This window comes from Pseudophryne corroboree, chromosome 9, assembly GCF_028390025.1.
Source record: "Pseudophryne corroboree isolate aPseCor3 chromosome 9, aPseCor3.hap2, whole genome shotgun sequence".
NCBI classification, from domain to species: domain Eukaryota; kingdom Metazoa; phylum Chordata; class Amphibia; order Anura; family Myobatrachidae; genus Pseudophryne; species Pseudophryne corroboree.
The window spans coordinates 7,996,493-8,016,194 of NC_086452.1; the positions used below are offsets into that span (position 1 = coordinate 7,996,493).

At 47.2% G+C, this 19,702-nt stretch overlaps 1 protein-coding gene across 3 annotated transcripts in view; it reads left to right on the top strand.

The window, feature by feature from the left end:
- The first annotated feature begins 1,248 nt into the window (after positions 1–1,248).
- COL24A1 (collagen type XXIV alpha 1 chain) overlaps positions 1,249–19,702 on the top strand; it is a 767,149-nt gene continuing 748,695 nt past the window's right edge. For all 3 annotated transcript variants that reach the window (XR_010186531.1, XM_063938932.1, XM_063938934.1), the window contains exon 1: positions 1,249–1,482. Coding sequence is in view for 2 of the 3 variants with exons in the window: in XM_063938932.1 (XP_063795002.1) it covers positions 1,427–1,482 (56 nt within the window). In the remaining variant the exon portion in view is untranslated. The remainder of the gene's footprint in view (positions 1,483–19,702) is intronic.

Sequence of the window (19,702 nt, forward strand, 5' to 3'; positions counted from 1 at the left end):
AGTATACAGTGTAGAGCTGGCAGTGTACAGTACATGGTGTAGTGCTGGCAGTATACAGTATATGGTGTAGAGCTGGCAGTATACAGTACATGGTGTAGAGCTGGCAGTATACAGTACATGGTGTAGTGCTGGCAGTATACAGTATATGGTGTAGTGCTGGCAGTGTACAGTGTAGTGCTGGTAGTGTACAGTACATGGTGTAGAGCTGTCAGTATACAGTATATACGCTGTAAAGCTGTCAGTATACAGTATATACGCTGTAGAGCTGTCAGTATACTGTATATACGCTGTAGAGCTGTCAGTATACAGTATATATGGTGTAGAGCTGGCAGTATATAGTATACGCTGTAGAGCTGGCAGTGTACAGTACATGCTGTAGAGCTGGCAGTGTACAGTACATGGTGTAGAGCTGTCAGTATACAGTATATGGTGTAGAGCTGGCAGTGTACAGTATACGGTGTAGAGCTGGCAGTGTACAGTATACGGTGTAGAGCTGGCAGTGTACAGTACATGGTGTAGAGCTGTCAGTATACAGTATATATGGTGTAGAGCTGGCAGTATATAGTATACGCTGTAGAGCTGGCAGTGTACAGTACATGCTGTAGAGCTGGCAGTGTACAGTATACGGTGCAGAGCTGGCAGTGTACAGTATACGGTGTAGAGCTGGCAGTGTACAGTACATGGTGTAGAGCTGTCAGTATACAGTATATATGGTGTAGAGCTGGCAGTATATAGTATACGCTGTAGAGCTGGCAGTATATAGTATACGCTGTAGAGCTGGCAGTGTACAGTATACGGTGTAGAGCTGTCAGTATACAGTATACGCTGTAGAGCTGTCAGTATACAGTATATATGGTGTAGAGCTGGCAGTGTACAGTATATATGGTGTAGAGCTGGCAGTGTACAGTACATGGTGTAGAGCTTGCAGCATACAGTATACGCTGTAGAGCTGGCAGTGTACAGTATACGGTGTAGAGCTGGCAGTATACATTATACGCTGTACCGGTGCTGTACTGTACACTGCCAGCTCTACAGCGTATACTATACGCTGTAGAGCTGGCAGTGTACAGTACAGCACCGGGCACTGTGTTCCATGTAGCACTATGTATGCGCTGTGTGGGCGGGGCCGGTGACACATGTACACACAGATGTATATTATACACATATAGTATATACAGCAGCTGCTGATGTCATGATGTAATGTAACACCGCTGGCCAGGATTCTCGCAGTCACTCCGCTCTCCGCACCGGACACGGCTGCACCGCTTCCCCTGCTCCGGCGAGTTGTCGCAGCGCAGTCGCTGATGGTGCCTGGGGTTTGTCGCAGCGCAGTCGCTGATGGTGCCGGGGGTGCGCTGGCCATGCAGAGCGCCGGATCTGTGACCCTCTCCCGCTAGATCTCCGCTGTGTGGACAAATGCAGACAAATGCATTTAGGAGCCCAAAGGACAAGGAGTGGACGCATCTCTCCCGCAGCGACAAGGTGAGGACCGGCCGGGTGTACCGGGCTGTACCGGGGCGCAGGGCACGGCTGTATACTGGCTGCAGACACGGAATCGATTGCAAGCTCCTGCGGTTTGCAAGATGCAGGGGTTGTGTATACATAGGAGATTGCAAGCACCTGTGGTGTAGGATGTGTCTCTTCACAATAGATTGCAAGCTCTTGTGGTTTAAGATTTGTGTCTACAGAATAGATTGTAAGCTCCTATGGTTTGGTGTAAGCAGGTTTTGTATCTACAGAGTAGGTTATACGCTCCTATGGTTTGCTGCAAGCAGGTTTTATGTCTACAGAATAGATTGCAAGCTCCTATGGTTTGCTGCAAGCAGGTTTTGTGTCTACAGAATAGAGTGCAAGCTCCTATGGTTTGCTGCAAGCAGGTTTTGTGAGTAAAGAATAGATTGTAAGCTCCTATGGTTTGCTGCAAGCAGGTTTTGTGTCTACAGAGTAGATTGTAAGCTCCTATGGTGTGCTGCAAGCAGGTTTTATGTCTACAGAATAGATTGTAAGCTCCTATGGTGTGCTGCATGCAGGATTTGTGTCTACAGAATAGATTGTAAGCTCTTATGGTGTGCTGCATGCAGGATTTGTATCTGCAGAGTAGATTGTAAGCTCCTATGGTGTGCTGCATGCAGGATTTGTATCTGCAGAGTACATTGTAAGCTCCTATGGTGTGCTGCATGCAGGATTTGTGTCTGCAGAGTAGATTGCAAGCTCCTATGGTTTGCTGCAAGCAGGTTTTGTATCTACATAGTAGGTTATACGCTCCTATGGTTTGCTGCATGCAGGTTTTGTATCCACAGAGTAGATTGTAAGCTCCTATGGTTTGCTGCAAGCAGGTTTTGTGTCTACAGAATAGAGTGCAAGCTCCTATGGTTTGCTGCAAGCAGGTTTTATGAGTACAGAATAGATTGTAAGCTCCTATGGTTTGCTGCAAGCAGGTTTTGTATCTGCAGAGTAGATTGTAAGCTCCTATGGTGTGCTGTATGCAGGATTTGTGTCTACAGAGTAGATTGTAAGCTCCTATGGTGTGCTGCATGCAGGATTTGTGTCTGCAGAGTAGATTGTAAGCTCCTATGGTGTGCTACATGCAGGATTTGTGTCTACAGAGTAGATTGTAAGCTCCTATGGTGTGCTGCATGCAGGATTTGTGTCTACAGAGTAGATTGTAAACTCCTATGGTGTGCTGCATGCAGGATTTGTGTCTGCAGAGTAGATTGTAAGCTCCTATGGTGTGCTGCAAGCAGGATTTGTGTCTGCAGAGTAGATTGTAAGCTCCTATGGTTTGCTGCATGCAGGATTTGTGTCTGCAGAGTAGATTGTAAGCTCCTATGGTTTGCTGCATGCAGGATTTGTGTCTGCAGAGTAGATTGTAAGCTCCTATGGTTTGCTGCATGCAGGATTTGTGTCTGCAGAGTAGATTGTAAGCTCCTATGGTGTGCTGCAAGCAGGATTTGTGTCTGCAGAGTAGATTGTAAGCTCCTATGGTGTGCTGCATGCAGGATTTGTGTCTGCAGAGTAGAGTGTAAGCTCCTATGGTGTGCTGCATGCAGGATTTGTGTCTGCAGAGTAGATTGTAAGCTCCTATGGTGTGCTGCATGCAGGATTTGTGTTTGCAGAGTATATTGTAAGCTCCTATGGTGTGCTGCAAGCAGGATTTGTGTCTACAGAGTAGATTGTAAGCTCCTATGGTGTGCTGCATGCAGGATTTGTGTCTGCAGAGTAGATTGTAAGCTCCTATGGTGTGCTGCATGCAGGATTTGTGTCTACAGAGTAGATTGTAAACTCCTATGGTGTGCTGCATGCAGGATTTGTGTCTGCAGAGTAGATTGTAAGCTCCTATGGTGTGCTGCAAGCAGGATTTGTGTCTGCAGAGTAGATTGTAAGCTCCTATGGTGTGCTGCATGCAGGATTTGTGTCTACAGAGTAGAGTGTAAGCTCCTATGGTGTGCTGCATGCAGGATTTGTGTCTGCAGAGTAGATTGTAAGCTCCTATGGTGTGCTGCATGCAGGATTTGTGTTTGCAGAGTATATTGTAAGCTCCTATGGTGTGCTGCAAGCAGGATTTGTGTCTACAGAGTAGATTGTAAGCTCCTATGGTGTGCTGCATGCAGGATTTGTGTCTGCAGAGTAGATTGTAAGCTCCTATGGTGTGCTGCATGCAGGATTTGTGTCTGCAGAGTAGATTGCAAGGTCCTGAGATTAGGATTTGTGTCTGCAGAGTAGATTGCGGGTTCTCTGTGACCCCTGGTTCCTTTGCTGACAGAGCACATACTGGGCCCTGTATCTCTTGATGGGACCAGTTGGCTCCCTGGTGTCATTGTCCTGTGCTGAGCCCCCCTGTGGATGTCAGGCCCCCTGGCCCTGTCCTGTCCATTCAGAGGACTTCTGTCATCCAATCCCTGCCGGTTGTGATGAGGTTAGAGATAAATGCAGCACTTGTGGCAACACGTTCCTCTCCAGCCTCAGTATGTGAGCTGTATGTCAGGGATGAGTGTCCTGTACACAGGCTATATGACAGTATATAGGCCCCCCGCCCCCCAGGCTGGTATGTGTGAGAGGAGCAGGGCAGGAATAGGCTCTGTGGGCAGACAGGGGACCTGAGAGCTATTTGCAGAGGATGTAGTGACAGCCGCTCCTGGTGGCTCTATTTGTGACAGCAGTGACAGGGTCTGGTGAGCGGCTGGCGCTGACATCCCCCATATGTTAGCAGTTTGGGAGGCGCCATCCTGCACATATTTGTATGAACTTGTTGTGAGAGGAACACGGGCTGGGGGGGTCTGTGAGATCCTATATGTATAACCAGGAGGGGGATTTGGTCTGTGAGATCCTATATGTATAACCAGGAGTCACATTTCACAGTCTGCAGGCAGGCGGCAATACTGGGTGTGCAGTGTGAGCAGGAGACGGATATTTTTAGTACATCTAATCTCTTTCCTTTCATCGCTTTTCATTTCATTTCTTTATACCATAAAACAGCAAAAAAGAAATCTCTTTCTATCAACTCTATTCCAAGTTCTGGATGGCACCCTGGCATATGTAGTGATGGGCATATGTAGTGATGGGCATGTGTGATGACGGGCATATGTAGTGATGGGCATGTGTGATGGGCATATGTAGTGATGGGCATGTGTGATGACTGGCATATGTAGTGATGGGCATGTGTGATGATGGGCATATGTAGTGATGGGCATGTGTGATGGGCATATGTAGTGACGGGCATGTGTGATGACGGGCATATGTAGTGATGGGAATGTGTGATGACTGGCATATGTAGTGATGGGCATGTGTGATGACTGGCATATGTAGTGATGGGCATGTGTGATGACGGGCATATGTAGTGATGGGCATGTGTGATGGGCATATGTAGTGATGGGCATGTGTGATGACTGGCATATGTAGTGATGGGCATATGTAGTGATGGGCATGTGTGATGGGCATTTGTAGTGATGGGCATGTGTGATGACTGGCATATGTAGTGATGGGCATGTGTGATGATGGGCATATGTAGTGATGGGCATGTGTGATGGGCATATGTAGTGACGGGCATGTGTGATGACGGGCATATGTAGTGATGGGAATGTGTGATGACTGGCATATGTAGTGATGGGAATGTGTGATGACTGGCATATGTAGTGATGGGCATGTGTGATGACTGGCATATGTAGTGATGGGCATGTGTGATGGGCATATGTAGTGATGGGCATGTGTGATGACTGGCATATGTAGTGATGGGCATGTGTGATGACGGGCATATGTAGTGATGGGCATGTGTGATGGGCATATGTAGTGATGGGCATGTGTGATGGGCATATGTAGTGATGGGAATGTGTGATGGGCATATGTAGTGATGGGCATGTGTGATGACTGGCATATGTAGTGATGGGAATGTGTGATGATGGGCATATGTAGTGATGGGCATGTGTGATGAGCATATGTAGTGACGGGCATGTGTGATGACGGGCATATGTAGTGATGGGCATGTGTGATGGCGGGCATATGTAGTGATGGGAATGTGTGATGACTGGCATATGTAGTGACGGGCATGTGTGATGATGGGCATATGTAGTGATGGGAATGTGTGATGGGCATATGTAGTGATGGGCATGTGTGATGGGCATATGTAGTGATGGGCATGTGTGATGACTGGCATATGTAGTGATGGGCATGTGTGATGACTGGCATATGTAGTGATGGGCATGTGTGATGGGCATATGTAGTGATGGGAATGTGTGATGACTGGCATATGTAGTGATGGGCATGTGTGATGACTGGCATATGTTGTGATGGGCATGTGTGATGGGCATATGTAGTGATGGGCATGCGTGATGGGCATATGTAGTGATGGGCATGTGTGATGGGCATATGTAGTGATGGGCATGTGTGATGACTGGCATATGTAGTGATGGGAATGTGTGATGACTGGCATATGTAGTGATGGGCATGTGTGATGACTGGCATATGTAGTGATGGGCATGTGTGATGATGGGCATATGTAGTGATGGGCATGTGTGATGGGCATATGTAGTGATGGGAATGTGTGATGACTGGCATATGTAGTGATGGGCATGTGTGATGACTGGCATATGTAGTGATGGGCATGTGTGATGGGCATATGTAGTGATGGGCATGTGTGATGACTGGCATATGTAGTGATGGGAATGTGTGATGACTGGCATATGTAGTGATGGGCATGTGTGATGGGCATATGTAGTGATGAGCATGTGTGATGACTGGCATATGTAGTGATGGGCATGTGTGATGACTGGCATATGTAGTGATGGGCATGTGTGATGACTGGCATATGTAGTGATGGGCATGTGTGATGACTGGCATATGTAGTTATGGGCATGTGTGATGATGGGCATATGTAGTGATGGGCATGTGTGATGACTGGCATATGTAGTTATGGGCATGTGTGATGACTGGCATATGTAGTGACTGGCATGTGTGATGACGGGCATATGTAGTGATGGGCATGTGTGATGACTGGCATGTGTAGTGATGGGCATGTGTGATGACGGGCATATGTAGTGATGGGCATGTGTGATGACGGGCATATGTAGTGATGGGAATGTGTGATGGTGGGCATATGTAGTGATGGGCATGTGTGATGACTGGCATATGTAGTGATGGGCATGTGTGATGACGGGCATATGTAGTGATGGGCATGTGTGATGACTGGCATATGTAGTGATGGGCATGTGTGATGACGGGCATATGTAGTGATGGGCATGTGTGATGGTGGGCATATGTAGTGATGGGCATGTGTGATGACTGGCATATGTAGTGATGGGCATGTGTGATGACGGACATATGTAGTGATGGGCATGTGTGATGATTGGCATATGTAGTGATGGGCATATGTAGTGAAGGGCATATGTAGTGATGGGCATGTGTGATGACTGGCATATGTAGTGATGGGCATGTGTGATGTAGTGATGGGCATGTGTGATGGCGGGCATATGTAGTGATGGGCATGTGTGATGACTGGCATATGTAGTGATGGGCATGTGTGATGATGGGCATGGGTGATGACTGGCATGTGTAGTGACGGGCATGTGTGATGACTGGCATGTGTAGTGACGGGCATATGTAGTGATGGGCATGGGTGATGACTGGCATGTGTGATGACTGGCATGTGTAGTGACGGGCATATGTAGTGATGGGCATGGGTGATGACTGGCATGTCTAGTGACGGGCATGTGTGATGACTGGCATGTGTAGTGACGGCCATATGTAGTGATGGGCATGGGTGATGACTGGCATGTGTAGTGATGGGCATGGGTGATGACTGGCATGACTGGCATGTGTAGTGACGGGCATGTGTAGTGATAGTATGTGGGTGGTGTCAGCGCTGTGAGTTGTTAGTATAAAACATATAGAAACGATGGATCCAAGTATAGGACAAGAGGTGAATAAGAAGACACAGCGCCAATCATATACTTAAACTATTTGCAGGCTTAGACAACCTGCAGCCCACTATTGTGACACTACAAGTCCCATCATGCCTTTGCCGCTGCCGTTGTCAGGACATGCTGGAACTTTTAGTGTACATGGTTTAGTCTGTTTTAGGAAATAATATTGTAACATTCTTAAAATTTCTATTAATCAGGAGCAGAATTGCGCGGTGGGATGTGGCTTCAGTCCGTCAGTAATGTGGAACGCGGCGAGATGAACCCCACAGTAATGTCCGGCTATTTCTATAAATCGGCCTCATCTAGTCTGCGCACGTTGTATGTGATTGGCTGATACGCAGCTACATTGGGCTTTCAGTGCGCAGACCTGAGGTACTAAAGAGATAAGTGTGAGAACAGCGCTGGGCAGGGTTATGTCACGGAGTAGTGTGTCCGCCCTGGTACGTTGTACTGCCGGGTACACACTAGACCATATTCCAAACAATTTACAGACAACGACCCTTCGTAACGACAAATTCTTACAATCGTTCATTGTGTGCGCAGTATATCACTAGCAGTGCACACTCCCGTGGGTCGCTGGCAAGGTCCTCTGTCGTCTTTACATACAACCCAACTTCAAAAATGTCGCTAAAGACTAGCAGCAAATAGTGCGGCGTGTGCGCTACCAAAGACCAATGAAGTGTTAAATTAGGCTCAAACCCAACAATCTGGTAGAGTCGTCTGACTCGCGTATATCGGCCCTCATTCCGAGTTGTTCGCTCGCTAGCTGCTTTTAGCAGCATTGCTCACGCTAAGCCGCCGCCGCCTACTGGGAGTGAATCTTAGCTTAGCAGAATTGCGAACGAAAGATTCGCATAATTGCGAATAGAAATTTCTTAGCAGTTTCTGAGTAGCTCGAGACTTACTCCTACACTGCGATCAGTTCAGTCAGTTTCGTTCCTGGGGGGTCATTCCGAGTTGTTCGCTCGGTAAAAATCTTTGCATCGCAGCGAATTTCCGCTTAATGCGCATGCGCAATGTCCGCACTGCGACTGCGCCAAGTAAATTTGCTATGCAGTTAGGAATTTTACTCACGGCTTTTTCATCGTTCTGGCGATCGTAATGTGATTGACAGGAAATGGGTGTTACTGGGCGGAAACAGGCCGTTTTATGGGCGTGTGGGAAAAAACGCTACCGTTTCCGGAAAAAACGCAGGAGTGGCCGGAGAAACGGGGGAGTGTCTGGGCGAACGCTGGGTGTGTTTGTGACGTCAAACCAGGAACGACAAGCACTGAACTGATCGCAGATGCCGAGTAAGTCTGAAGCTACTCAGAAACTGCTACGAGGTGTGTAATCGCAATATTGCGAATACATCGTTCGCAATTTTAAGATGCTAAGATTCACTCCCAGTAGGCGGCGGCTTAGCATGAGCAAATCTGCTAAAATCCGCTTGCGAGCGAACAACTCGGAATGACCCCCCTGGTTTGACGTCACAAACACGCCCAGCGTTCGCCCAGACACTCCTCCGTTTCTCCAGCCACTCCTGCATTTTTCCCAGAAACTGTAGCGTTTTTTCACACACACCCATAAAACGGTCAGTTTCCGCCCAGAAACACCCACTTCCTGTCAATCACACTCCGATCACCAGAACGATGAAAAATCCTCGTTATGCCGTGAGTAAAATACCTAACTTTTGTGTAAAATAACTAAGCGCATGCGCAGTAAGCGACTAATCGCAATATAGCGAAACTCGGCAACGAGCGAACAACTCGGAACGAGGGCCATCGTCTGTAAAATCGCTCAGTGTGTAGCACAAAGGACCTTATTCCGCTGCAGTTCAGTTTTACTATTTTAACAAAACTGCAATTGGCTGCGATCGCATGCGGGGGCCGCCCAGCATGCAAATTCCCGGCAGCGATGCGATCACGATGCAATTGTGATCGCGTCGCTGAATTGTGGATGCCCCCCCTGCCTCCGCAGCCAGGCTGTGTAGGCAGGTGCAGAGATACCATTCTTCGGGTCGCAGCGGCTGCGTGTGATGTCACACTGCCCCCCGAACCCGCCCCTGTCTCCAACAATACACCCGCCCCGCCCAGCGCTGTGTTGCCGCCCCGCAAACACCTCTGCCTGTCAGTCAGGCAGAGGCGTTCGCATAGATGAGATGCGATCGCCTCTCACTGTGTGCGCACGCGCAGTGCGTCTGCTGCGTGTGTGCACTGGGCATTAATAGTTCAGTATGCGATCCAAACGGAATAAGGCCCACTGTCATTTGTCCAGGAATTCCAGGAAGTTCAAGGGAAATGGTGAGTGACAGTGTGCACACAGCTGAATGCACTAAAGCCGCGCCGTCCCTATCCGTATGCGTCACGTCATAGCCGTTGTCATAATCACTGCGCACTTGCACCAGCCCTGTCCTTAGTGCATAATGGGGGTCATTCCGAGTTGATCGCTCACTAGCTAGTTTTAGCAGTCGTGCAAACGCTATGCCGCCACCCACCGGGGAGTGTATTTTAGCTTAGCAGAAGTGCGAACGCTTGTGCAGCCGAGCTCTGCAAAAACAGTTTGTGCAGTCTCAGAGTAGCTCTGAATCTACTCAGCGCTTGCGATCACTTCAGCCTATTCCTGTCCGGATTTGATGTCATACACCCGCCCAGAGAACGTCCAGCCACGTCTGCGTTTTTTCAGACACGCCTGCGTTTTTGCAAACACTCCCTGAAAACGGTCAATTGACACCCAGAAACGCCCCCTTCTTGTCAATCTTCTTGCGGCCGTCAGTGCGACTGAAAACTTTGCTAGAACTTGTGCAAAACAACAACGGGCTTTGTACCCGTACGACGCACATGCTCATTGCGGCCCATACGCATGCGCAGAAATGCCAATTTTTAGCCTGATCGCTGCGCTGCAAACAACGGCAGCTAGCGATCAACTCGGAATGACCCCCTATATCCGTATACACTCTGGTGTTATTATGCGCATGCATTTCCATCAACACACCCTCCCTTGCTTGCTTACGTGCAAACTCCCCATTACAACCCGTCTGCGTGGCATACGGCCCAGCATCACCCATTGGCTCAGGAATGTGCGCAGTGCGCATACACACAAGATACGCTCCGCTGATGGGCTACCATCCGACTCCACGGCCGCTGCTCTCTTATTCCTGCTGCGCAGAAGCCGCTGCGTAACATAATAAAACGCCATTTGCGGAGCAGTTTTGCACGTTTACAGATGAGCCTTTCCCTAATAAATTTTGATAAACTTTTTTTTATTTTGTTGTCATTAATGATTTCCATGGTTCTCCTCAACCAGCGGCACAAGGAGCGTCACCCCAGAATACAGGAGTGCCCCCTGTACCCGGGTATCTAACGTTGTCATTGTTATCTAATGAGGTATAATTAGTGCTCATATTGTATGCTGGGCAGAGGAAATGTACATAGACAGTGTATGCGGCGTGTATTCCCGCACAGACTCCTTTACACATATGTCAGACGGGTCAGGACGCAGGACACCCCAGCAGGGGCGGATCCAGAAGAAAATGATAGGGGGGGCACCATGGAAGGGGCAAGTACATTTGCGTGCGGCTTCGGTGCATGTGAGGTGGCGCTTCTTATACAATGCCCACAGTTGTAGCGCTCATTATGCAATGTCCACTGTACTGGTAGTGCCCCTTATATAGACCCCATAGTAGTGGTGCCCCTTATGCAATGCCCGTATTGCCCCCAGTAGTAATGTTGCCTGTAGTAATGCCCCCAGTCATTATGCCCCCAGTGGTACTTCCCCTGCAGTTATGACCCCAGTAGTTTACCCCCCCATTTAGTTTAGCCTCCCAGTGGTAATGCCCCCAGTAGTTTAGCCACCAGTAGTAATGCCCCCCTGTAGTTTGCCCCATTGTAGTTTAGCCCCTGTAGTTATGCCCCCTTGTAGCTTAGCCTTCAGTAGTAATGCCCCCAGTAGTTTGGCCCCTGTAGTTATCCCCCAGTAGTTTGGCCCCTGTAGTTAAGCCCCCAGTAGTTTGGCCCCCCTGTAGTTTAGCCCCCAAGTAGTAATGCCCCTGTAGTTAAGCCGCCAGTAGTAATGCCCCTGTAGTTACGCCGCCAGTAGTTAGCACCTTTGTAGTTGGCCCCCAGTAATAGTCCCCAGTAGTTTGTCCCCAGTAGATGCCCCCAGTAATAATGTCCCCCAGCAGTTTGCCTCCAGTAGATGCCCCCCCAGTAATAATGTCCTCCAGTAGTTTGCCCCCAGTAGTAATGCCCCCTAGGAGTTTGCCCCCAATAGATGACCCCCCAGTAGTAATGCCCCCAGTAGATGCCCCCCCAGTAATAATGCCCCCAGTAGATGGCCCCCAGTAAAAATGTCCCCCAGTAGCTGCCCCCAATAGATGACCCCCCAGTAGTAATGCCCCCAGTAGATGCCCCCCAGTAATAATGCCCCCAGTAGCTGCCCCAATAGATGACCCCCCAGTAATAATGCCCCCTACGAGTTTGCCCCAATAGATGACCCTCCTGTAGTAATGCCCCCAGTAGATGGCCCCCAGTAAAAATGTCCCCCAGTAGCTGCCCCCAATAGATGACCCCTCAGTAGTGATGCCCCCCAGTTATAATGCCCTCAGTAGTTTGCCCCCCCCAGTAGTAATGCCCCTTGTTGATACCCCCCCAGTAGTAATGTCCCCCGTTGTTTGCCCCCAGTAGATGCCCCCGCTGCATTAAGGAAGAAAAAAACATACTTACCGAGCCCCGTTCCCGCTTCCTCCTCCTCCCTGGGCGTCCGCTCCTCAGTCAGCACTATGAGAGAGACGTCATGACTGACGTCTCTCCCATAGCGCACGACGCACAGTGACAGCACCGGAAGCCGGAGCTCAGTACTGCCGCTGTGCAGGGAGACGGGCACCCGCTGGTAACACAATCTCAGCGGGCGCCCGTCATCTCCCTGTGCAGCGTCGGGGGGGGACAGAAGGCCACAAATGACAGGGGGCGCACGGGCCCGAGTGCCCCCCTCCCTGGATCCACCACTGGACCCCAGTCACTGTATAGAGTCTGCGTGTAATCCCGGGCACTGATCTTTTTAGCAATATGGAACAATGCAAGGAAGACCCCATGATTACAGGTAGGCAGCAGAAGTGGCTGTGCTGGGTACAGGATTGGGGCACAGGTTCCCAGTGTCATTACCACCGTCACCAGTCACAGTTCTTCCTCCGGTGCTCGGGCGTCTGGCGTTCCATGTGTTAGTAATAACAGCAGAGAACTCTGGGTATTATAGCTGCACTGTTACTGGAATCTCATGCCCATAAAATATCATTTGCTGTACAGCAATTAAAACCATACGTGTTAGACATGGCTCCAGCCACTGTGTGTGCAGCGACATTGGGTACGCCAGTGGAACACGCAAAGTGGTTCTAGTGGGCACCATTCCATGGGGTCTATTCACTAAGCCTCGGATGGAGATAAAGTACAAGACAATCAGCTCCTAACTGTCATTTTTCCAGCACAGCCTGTAACATGGCAGTTAGGAGCTGATTGGCTGGTACTTTATCTCCCGCCAAGGATAGACCCCTATATTATGGAACAGCCCTGGAATGATAGTGCTGTGCGGGGGCAGTGGGCATGACTTTCCCAGGAACACTGGGACTGCTGGCAGGTATACCGTGGGTACTGATGCCACCAACAGTGCGGGATGTGGATTATCCCGATCGCAGAACAGCTGACTCTGCATGTAGCTCTGCGCACGGTGCTGCCTGTTTGGTAAATGGGACAACCAGATGTACCGGTGTAACCATGAAAGCACCTATAGGAGGGGAGCGCCTGTAAGTTACCAGAGCGTACTTTGCCACTGATTGTTATACTGTCAGGTCATTGCCGGGGTATTGTAGCGTACAGGCTAATACAATGGCTGCTACGGTGACAGTAATCCTAATCGATGGGATCTGTGATGCGGGCAGTTGTCAGATCATCACTATTGGCCCCTGTGTGGTTATCTGCCCTCCTCAGGTCCAGCGGATGCTGTAGGTCTCCTGGCCGACTGACCTGGCCCAGTCCAGTTATGCTAGATTCATTTTCAGCCCTTTGTCACTTGTGTTACCTTTTCCTTACTCAGAATAAGAAGGGAGCTATATTACTCAGAATAAGAAGGGAGCTAGTATTATTCAGAAGAAGAGGGTAGCTAGTATTACTCAGAAGTAGAAGGGAGCTAGTATTACTCGGAAGAAGAAGAAGGGAGCTAGTATTACTCGGAAGAAGAAGAAGAAGGGAGCTAGTATTACTCGGAAGAAGAAGGGAGCTAGTATTACTCTGAGGAAGAAGAAGAAGAAGAAGGGAGCTAGTATTACTCGGAAGAAAGAGGGAGCTAGTATTACTAGGAAGAAGACGAAGGGAGCTAGTATTACTCAGAAGAAAACGAAGGGAGATAGTATTACTCGGAAGAAGACGAAGGGAGCTAGTATTACTCAGAAGAAGAAGAAGAAGAAGAAGAGAGCTAGTATTACTCGGAAGAAGATGAAGGGAGCTAGTATTACTCAGAAGAGGGGAGCTAGTATTACTCAGAAGGAGGGAGCTAGTATTACTCGGAAGAAGAAGGGAGCTAGTATTACTCAGAAGAAGAAGAAGAAGGGAGCTAGTATTACTCGGAAGAAGAAGGGAGCTAATATTACTTGGAAGAAGAAGAAGGGAGCCAGTTTTACTCGGAGGAAGAAGAAGGGAGCTAGTATTACTCAGAAGAAGAAGAAGGGAGCTAGTATTACTCTGAAGAAGAAGAAGGGAGCTAGTATTACTCGGAAGAAGAAGAAGGGAGCTAGTATTACTCGGAAGAAGAAGAAGGGAGCTAGTATTACTCGGAAGAAGAAGGGAGCTAGTTTTACTCGGAAGAAGAAGGGAGCTAATATTACTTGGAAGAAGAAGGGAGCTAGTATTACTCAGAAGAAGAAGGGAGCTAGTATTACTCGGAAGAAGAAGAAGGCAGCTAATATTACTCTGAAGAAGAAGGGAGCTAGTATTACTCGGAAGAAGGGAGCTAGTATTTCTTGGAAGAAGAAGAAGGGAGCTAATATTACTTGGAAGAAGAAGTGAGCTAGTATTACTCAGAAGAAGAAGAAGAAAAGAGCTAGTATTACTCAGAAGAAGAAGAAGGGACCTAGTATTACTCGGAGGAAGAAGAAGAAGAAGAAGGGAGCTAGTATTACTCGGAAGAAGAAGAAGGGAGCTAGTATTACTCGGAAGAAGAAGAAGGGACCTATTATTACTCGGAGGAAGAAGAAGGAAGCTAGTATTACTCGGAAGAAGAAGGGAGCTAGTATTACTCAGAAGAAGAAGGGAGCTAGTTTTACTCGGAAGAAGAAGAAGAAGGGAGCTAGTATTACTCAGAAGAAGAAGAAGGGAGCTAGTTTTACTCGGAAGAAGAAGGGAGCTAGTATTACTCAGAAGAAGAAGGGAGCTAGTATTACTCGGAAGAAGAAGAAGGCAGCTAATATTACTCAGAAGAAGAAGGGAGCTAGTATTACTCGGAAGAAGAAGAAGGGAGCTAGTATTACTCAGAAGAAGAGAGCTAGTATTACTCGGAAGAAGAAGAAGGGAGCTAGTATTACTCAGAAGAAGAAGAAGAGACCTATTATTACTCAGAAGAAGAAGGGAGCTAGTATTACTCGGAGGAAGAAGAAGAAGAAGGGAGCTAGTATTACTCAGAGGAAGAAGAAGGGAGCTAGTATTACTCGGAGGAAGAAGAAGGGAGCTAGTATTACTCGGAAGAAGAAGAAGGGAGCTAGTATTACTCGGAAGAAGAAGAAGGGAGCTAGTATTACTCGGAGGAAGTAGAAGGGAGCTAGTATTACTCGGAAGAAGAAGAAGAAGAAGGGGAGCTAGTATTACTCGGAAGAATAAGAAGGGAGCTAGTATTACTCGGAAGAAGAAGAAGAAGGGAGCTAGTATTACTCTGAGGAAGAAGAAGAGAGCTAGTATTACTCGGAAGAAAGAGGGAGCTAGTATTACTCGGAAGAAGACGAAGGGAGCTAGTATTACTCAGAAGAAGACGAAGGGAGCTAGTATTACTCGGAAGAAGACGAATGGAGCTAGTATTACTTAGAAGAAGAAGAAGAGAGCTAGTATTACTCGGAAGAAGACGAAGGGAGCTAGTATTACTCAGAAGAATGGAGCTAGTATTACTCAGAAGGAGGGAGCTAGTATTACTCGGAAGAAGAAGGGAGCTAGTATTACTCGGAAGAAGGGATCTAGTATTTCTCGGAAGAAGAAGAAGGGAGCTAATATTACTCAGAAGAAGAAGAAGGGAGCTAGTATTACTCGGAAGAAGAAGGAAGCTAGTATTACTCGGAAGAAGAAGGGAGCTAGTATTACTCGGAAGAAGAAGAAGGCAGCTAAAATTACTCAGAAGAAGAAGGGAGTTAGTATTACTCGGAAGAAGAAGAAGGGAGCTAGTATTACTCAGAAGAAGAGAGCTAGTATTACTCGGAAGAAGAAGAAGGGAGCTAGTATTACTCAGAAGAAGAAGAGACCTATTATTACTCAGAAGAAGAAGGGAGCTAGTATTACTCAGAGAAAGAAGAAGAAGAATGGAGCTAGTATTACTCAGAGGAAGAAGAAGGGAGCTAGTATTACTCGGAAGAAGGGATCTAGTATTTCTCGGAAGAAGAAGAAGGGAGCTAATATTACTCAGAAGAAGAAGAAGGGAGCTAGTATTACTCGGAGGAAGAAGAAAAAGAACAAGGGAGCTAGTATTACTCGGAGGAAGAGGGTAGCTAGTATTACTCAGAAGTAGAAGGGAGCTAGTATTACTCGGAAGAAGAAGAAGGGAGCTAGTATTACTCCGAAGAAGAAGAATGGAGCTAGTATTACTCGGAAGAAGAAGGGAGCTAGTATTACTCTGAGGAAGAAGAAAGAAGAAGAAGGGAGCTAGTATTACTCGGAAGAAAGAGGGAGCTAGTATTACTCGGAAGAAGACGAAGGGAGCTAGTATTACTCAGAAGAAGGCGAAGGGAGCTAGTATTACTCGGAAGAAGACGAAGGGAGCTAGTATTACTCAGAAGAAGAAGAAGAGAGCTAGTATTACTCGGAAGAAGACGAAGGGAGCTAGTATTACTCAGAAAAAGTAGAAGGGAGCTAGTATTACTCTGAAGAAGAAGAAGAAGAAGAAGGGAGCTAGTATTACTCGGAAGAAGAAGAAGGGAGCTAGTATTACTCGTAAGAAGAAGAAGAGAGCTAGTATTACTCGGAAGAAGAAGGGAGCTAGTTTTACTCGGAAGAAGGGAGCTAGTATTACTCGGAAGAAGAAGGGAGCTAGTATTACTCGGAAGAAGAAGGAAGCTAGTATTACTCGGAAGAAGAAGGGAGCTAGTATTACTCGGAAGAAGAAGAAGGCAGCTAATATTACTCTGAAGAAGAAGGGAGCTAGTATTACTCAGAAGAAGAGGAAGGGAGCTAGTATTACTCGGAAGAAGACGAATGGAGCTAGTATTACTTAGAAAAAGAAGAAGAGAGCTAGTATTACTCGGAAGAAGACGAAGGGAGCTAGTATTACTCTTAAGGAGGGAGCTAGTATTACTCGGAAGAAGAAGGGAGCTAGTATTACTCGGAAGAAGGGATCTAGTATTTCTCGGAAGAAGAAGAAGGGAGCTAATATTACTCAGAAGAAGAAGAAAGGAGCTAGTATTACTCGGAGGAAGAAGAAAAAGAACAAGGGAGCTAGTATTACTCGGAGGAAGAGGGTAGCTAGTACAGTATTACTCAGAAGTAGAAGGGAGCTAGTATTACTCGGAAGAAGAAGAAGGGAGCTAGTATTACTCGGAAGAAGAAGAATGGAGCTAGTATTACTCGGAAGAAGAAGGGAGCTAGTATTACTCTGAGGAAGAAGAAAGAAGAAGAAGGGAGCTAGTATTACTCGGAAGAAAGAGGGAGCTAGTATTACTCGGAAGAAGACGAAGGTAGCTAGTATTACTCAGAAGAAGACGAAGGGAGCTAGTATTACTCGGAAGAAGACGAAGGGAGCTAGTATTACTCAGAAGAAGAAGAAGAGAGCTAGTATTACTCGGAAGAAGACGAAGGAAGCTAGTATTACTCGGAAAAAGTAGAAGGGAGCTAGTATTACTCTGAAGAAGAAGAAGAAGAAGAAGGGAGCTAGTATTACTCGGAAGAAGAAGAAGGGAGCTAGTATTACTCGGAAGAAGAAGAGAGCTAGTATTACTCGGAAGAAGAAGGGAGCTAGTTTTACTCGGAAGAAGGGAGCTAGTATTACTCGGAAGAAGAAGGGAGCTAGTATTACTCGGAAGAAGAAGGAAGCTAGTATTACTCGGAAGAAGAAGGGAGCTAGTATTACTCGGAAGAAGAAGAAGGCAGCTAATATTACTCTGAAGAAGAAGGGAGCTAGTATTACTCGGAAGAAGAAGGGAGCTAGTATTACTCGGAAGAAGGGATCTAGTATTTCTCGGAAGAAGAAGGGAGCTAATATTACTCGGAAGAAGAAGAAGAAGAAAAGAGCTAGTATTACTCAGAAGAAGAAGAAGGGACCTAGTATTACTCGGAAGAAGAATGGAGCTAGTATTACTCGGAGGAAGAAGAAGAAGGGAGCTAGTATTTCTCGGAAGAAGAAGAAGGGAGCTAGTATTACTCGGAAGAAGAAGAAAAAGGGACCTATTATTACTCGGAGGAAGAAGAAGGGAGCTAGTATTACTCGGAAGAAGAAGAAGAAGGGAGATAGTATTACTCGGAAGAAGAAGAAGGGAGCTAGATTTACTCGAAAGAAGAAGAAGGGAGCTAGTATTACTCAGAAGAAGAAGAAGAAGAAGGGAGCTAGTATTACTCGGAAGAAGAAGAAGAAGGGAGCTAGTATTACTCGGAAGAAGAAGAAGAAGGGAGCTAGTATTACTCAGAAGAAGAAGAAGGGAGCTAGTTTTACTCGGAAGAAGAAGAAGGCAGCTAATATTACTCAGAAGAAGAAGGGAGCTAGTATTATTCGGAAGAAGAAGAAGGGAGCTAGTATTACTCAGAAGAAGAGAGCTAGTATTACTCGGAAGAAGAAGAAGGGAGCTAGTATTACTCAGAAGAAGAAGAAGAAGAGACCTATTATTACTCAGAAGAAGAAGGGAGCTAGTATTACTCGGAGGAAGAAGAAAAAGAACAAGGGAGCTAGTATTACTCGGAGGAAGAAGAAGGGAGCTAGTATTACTCGGAGGAAGAAGAAGGGAGCTAGTATTACTCGGAAGAAGAAGAAGGGAGCTAGTATTACTCGGAAGAAGAAGAAGGGAGCTAGTATTACTCGGAGGAAGAAGAAGGGAGCTAGTATTACTCTGAGGAAGAAGAAGGGAGCTAGTATTACTCGGAGGAAGAAGAAGGGAGCTAGTATTACTCGGAAGAAGAAGAAGAATAAGGGAGCTAGTATTACTCGGAAGAAGAAGGGAGCTAGTATTACTCGGAAGAAGAAGGGAGCTTGTATTACTCGGAAGAAGAAGAAGGGAGCTAGTATTACTCGGAAGAAGAAGAAGAATAAGGGAGCTAGTATTACTCGGAAGAAGAAGGGAGCTAGTATTACTCTGAGGAAGAAGAAGGGAGCTAGTATTACTCGGAAGAAGAAGGGAGCTAGTATTACTCGGAGGAAGAAGAAGGGAGCTAGTATTACTCGGAAGAAGAAGAAGAATAAGGGAGCTAGTATTACTCGGAAGAAGAAGGGAGCTAGTATTACTCGGAAGAAGAAGGGAGCTAGTATTACTCGGAATACAGGTTCAAAGATTATGCATTCATGTGTAGCTACTGTACTTATTGAGGTGTAGTTCCTTCTTTTGGCCAGAGAGTGTCACAGTTGCTATAGGTGCCTTAGGGTATTTATTTATAGCTGTCTAAACGTTTCCCATAGCCCAGAGGTTGGCAATCAGTGTCTCCCCGGCGGCTGTGGTACTACAAGTCCCATCACACCTTGCCAGTCACAGATGGAGGGCACTGCTTATGTCGGCGCACCGCAGTAGCACCCTACTATCTGTACGAGGAGAGAGCACATTGTGGAAGATAAGCACAAAGTATAAAAGGTAACTATAAAGCATTATATAGGAATCTATAGGGTGTCAGGTGTTGAACTCCGCTCTAGGCGGCCTGGGCTGTTAGCAGGCCGGGAATATGCAGGCCCTACGCCCAACATGCTGATAGCCAGGGGCCGCTGACCTTGAGGCAGAGGCAGGCAGCGGGGGCACTTCAGGTGAAGCAGATCCAGATTCACACCTGTGTAGCTATTTGCTATGGAAAACTTGTTCATGGTTTCTTCTTTGCCAGAGGCAAATTCACATTCTTTCCAGGCGTCTGTCACTGCTGTGTCCTAAGCACAGGCGG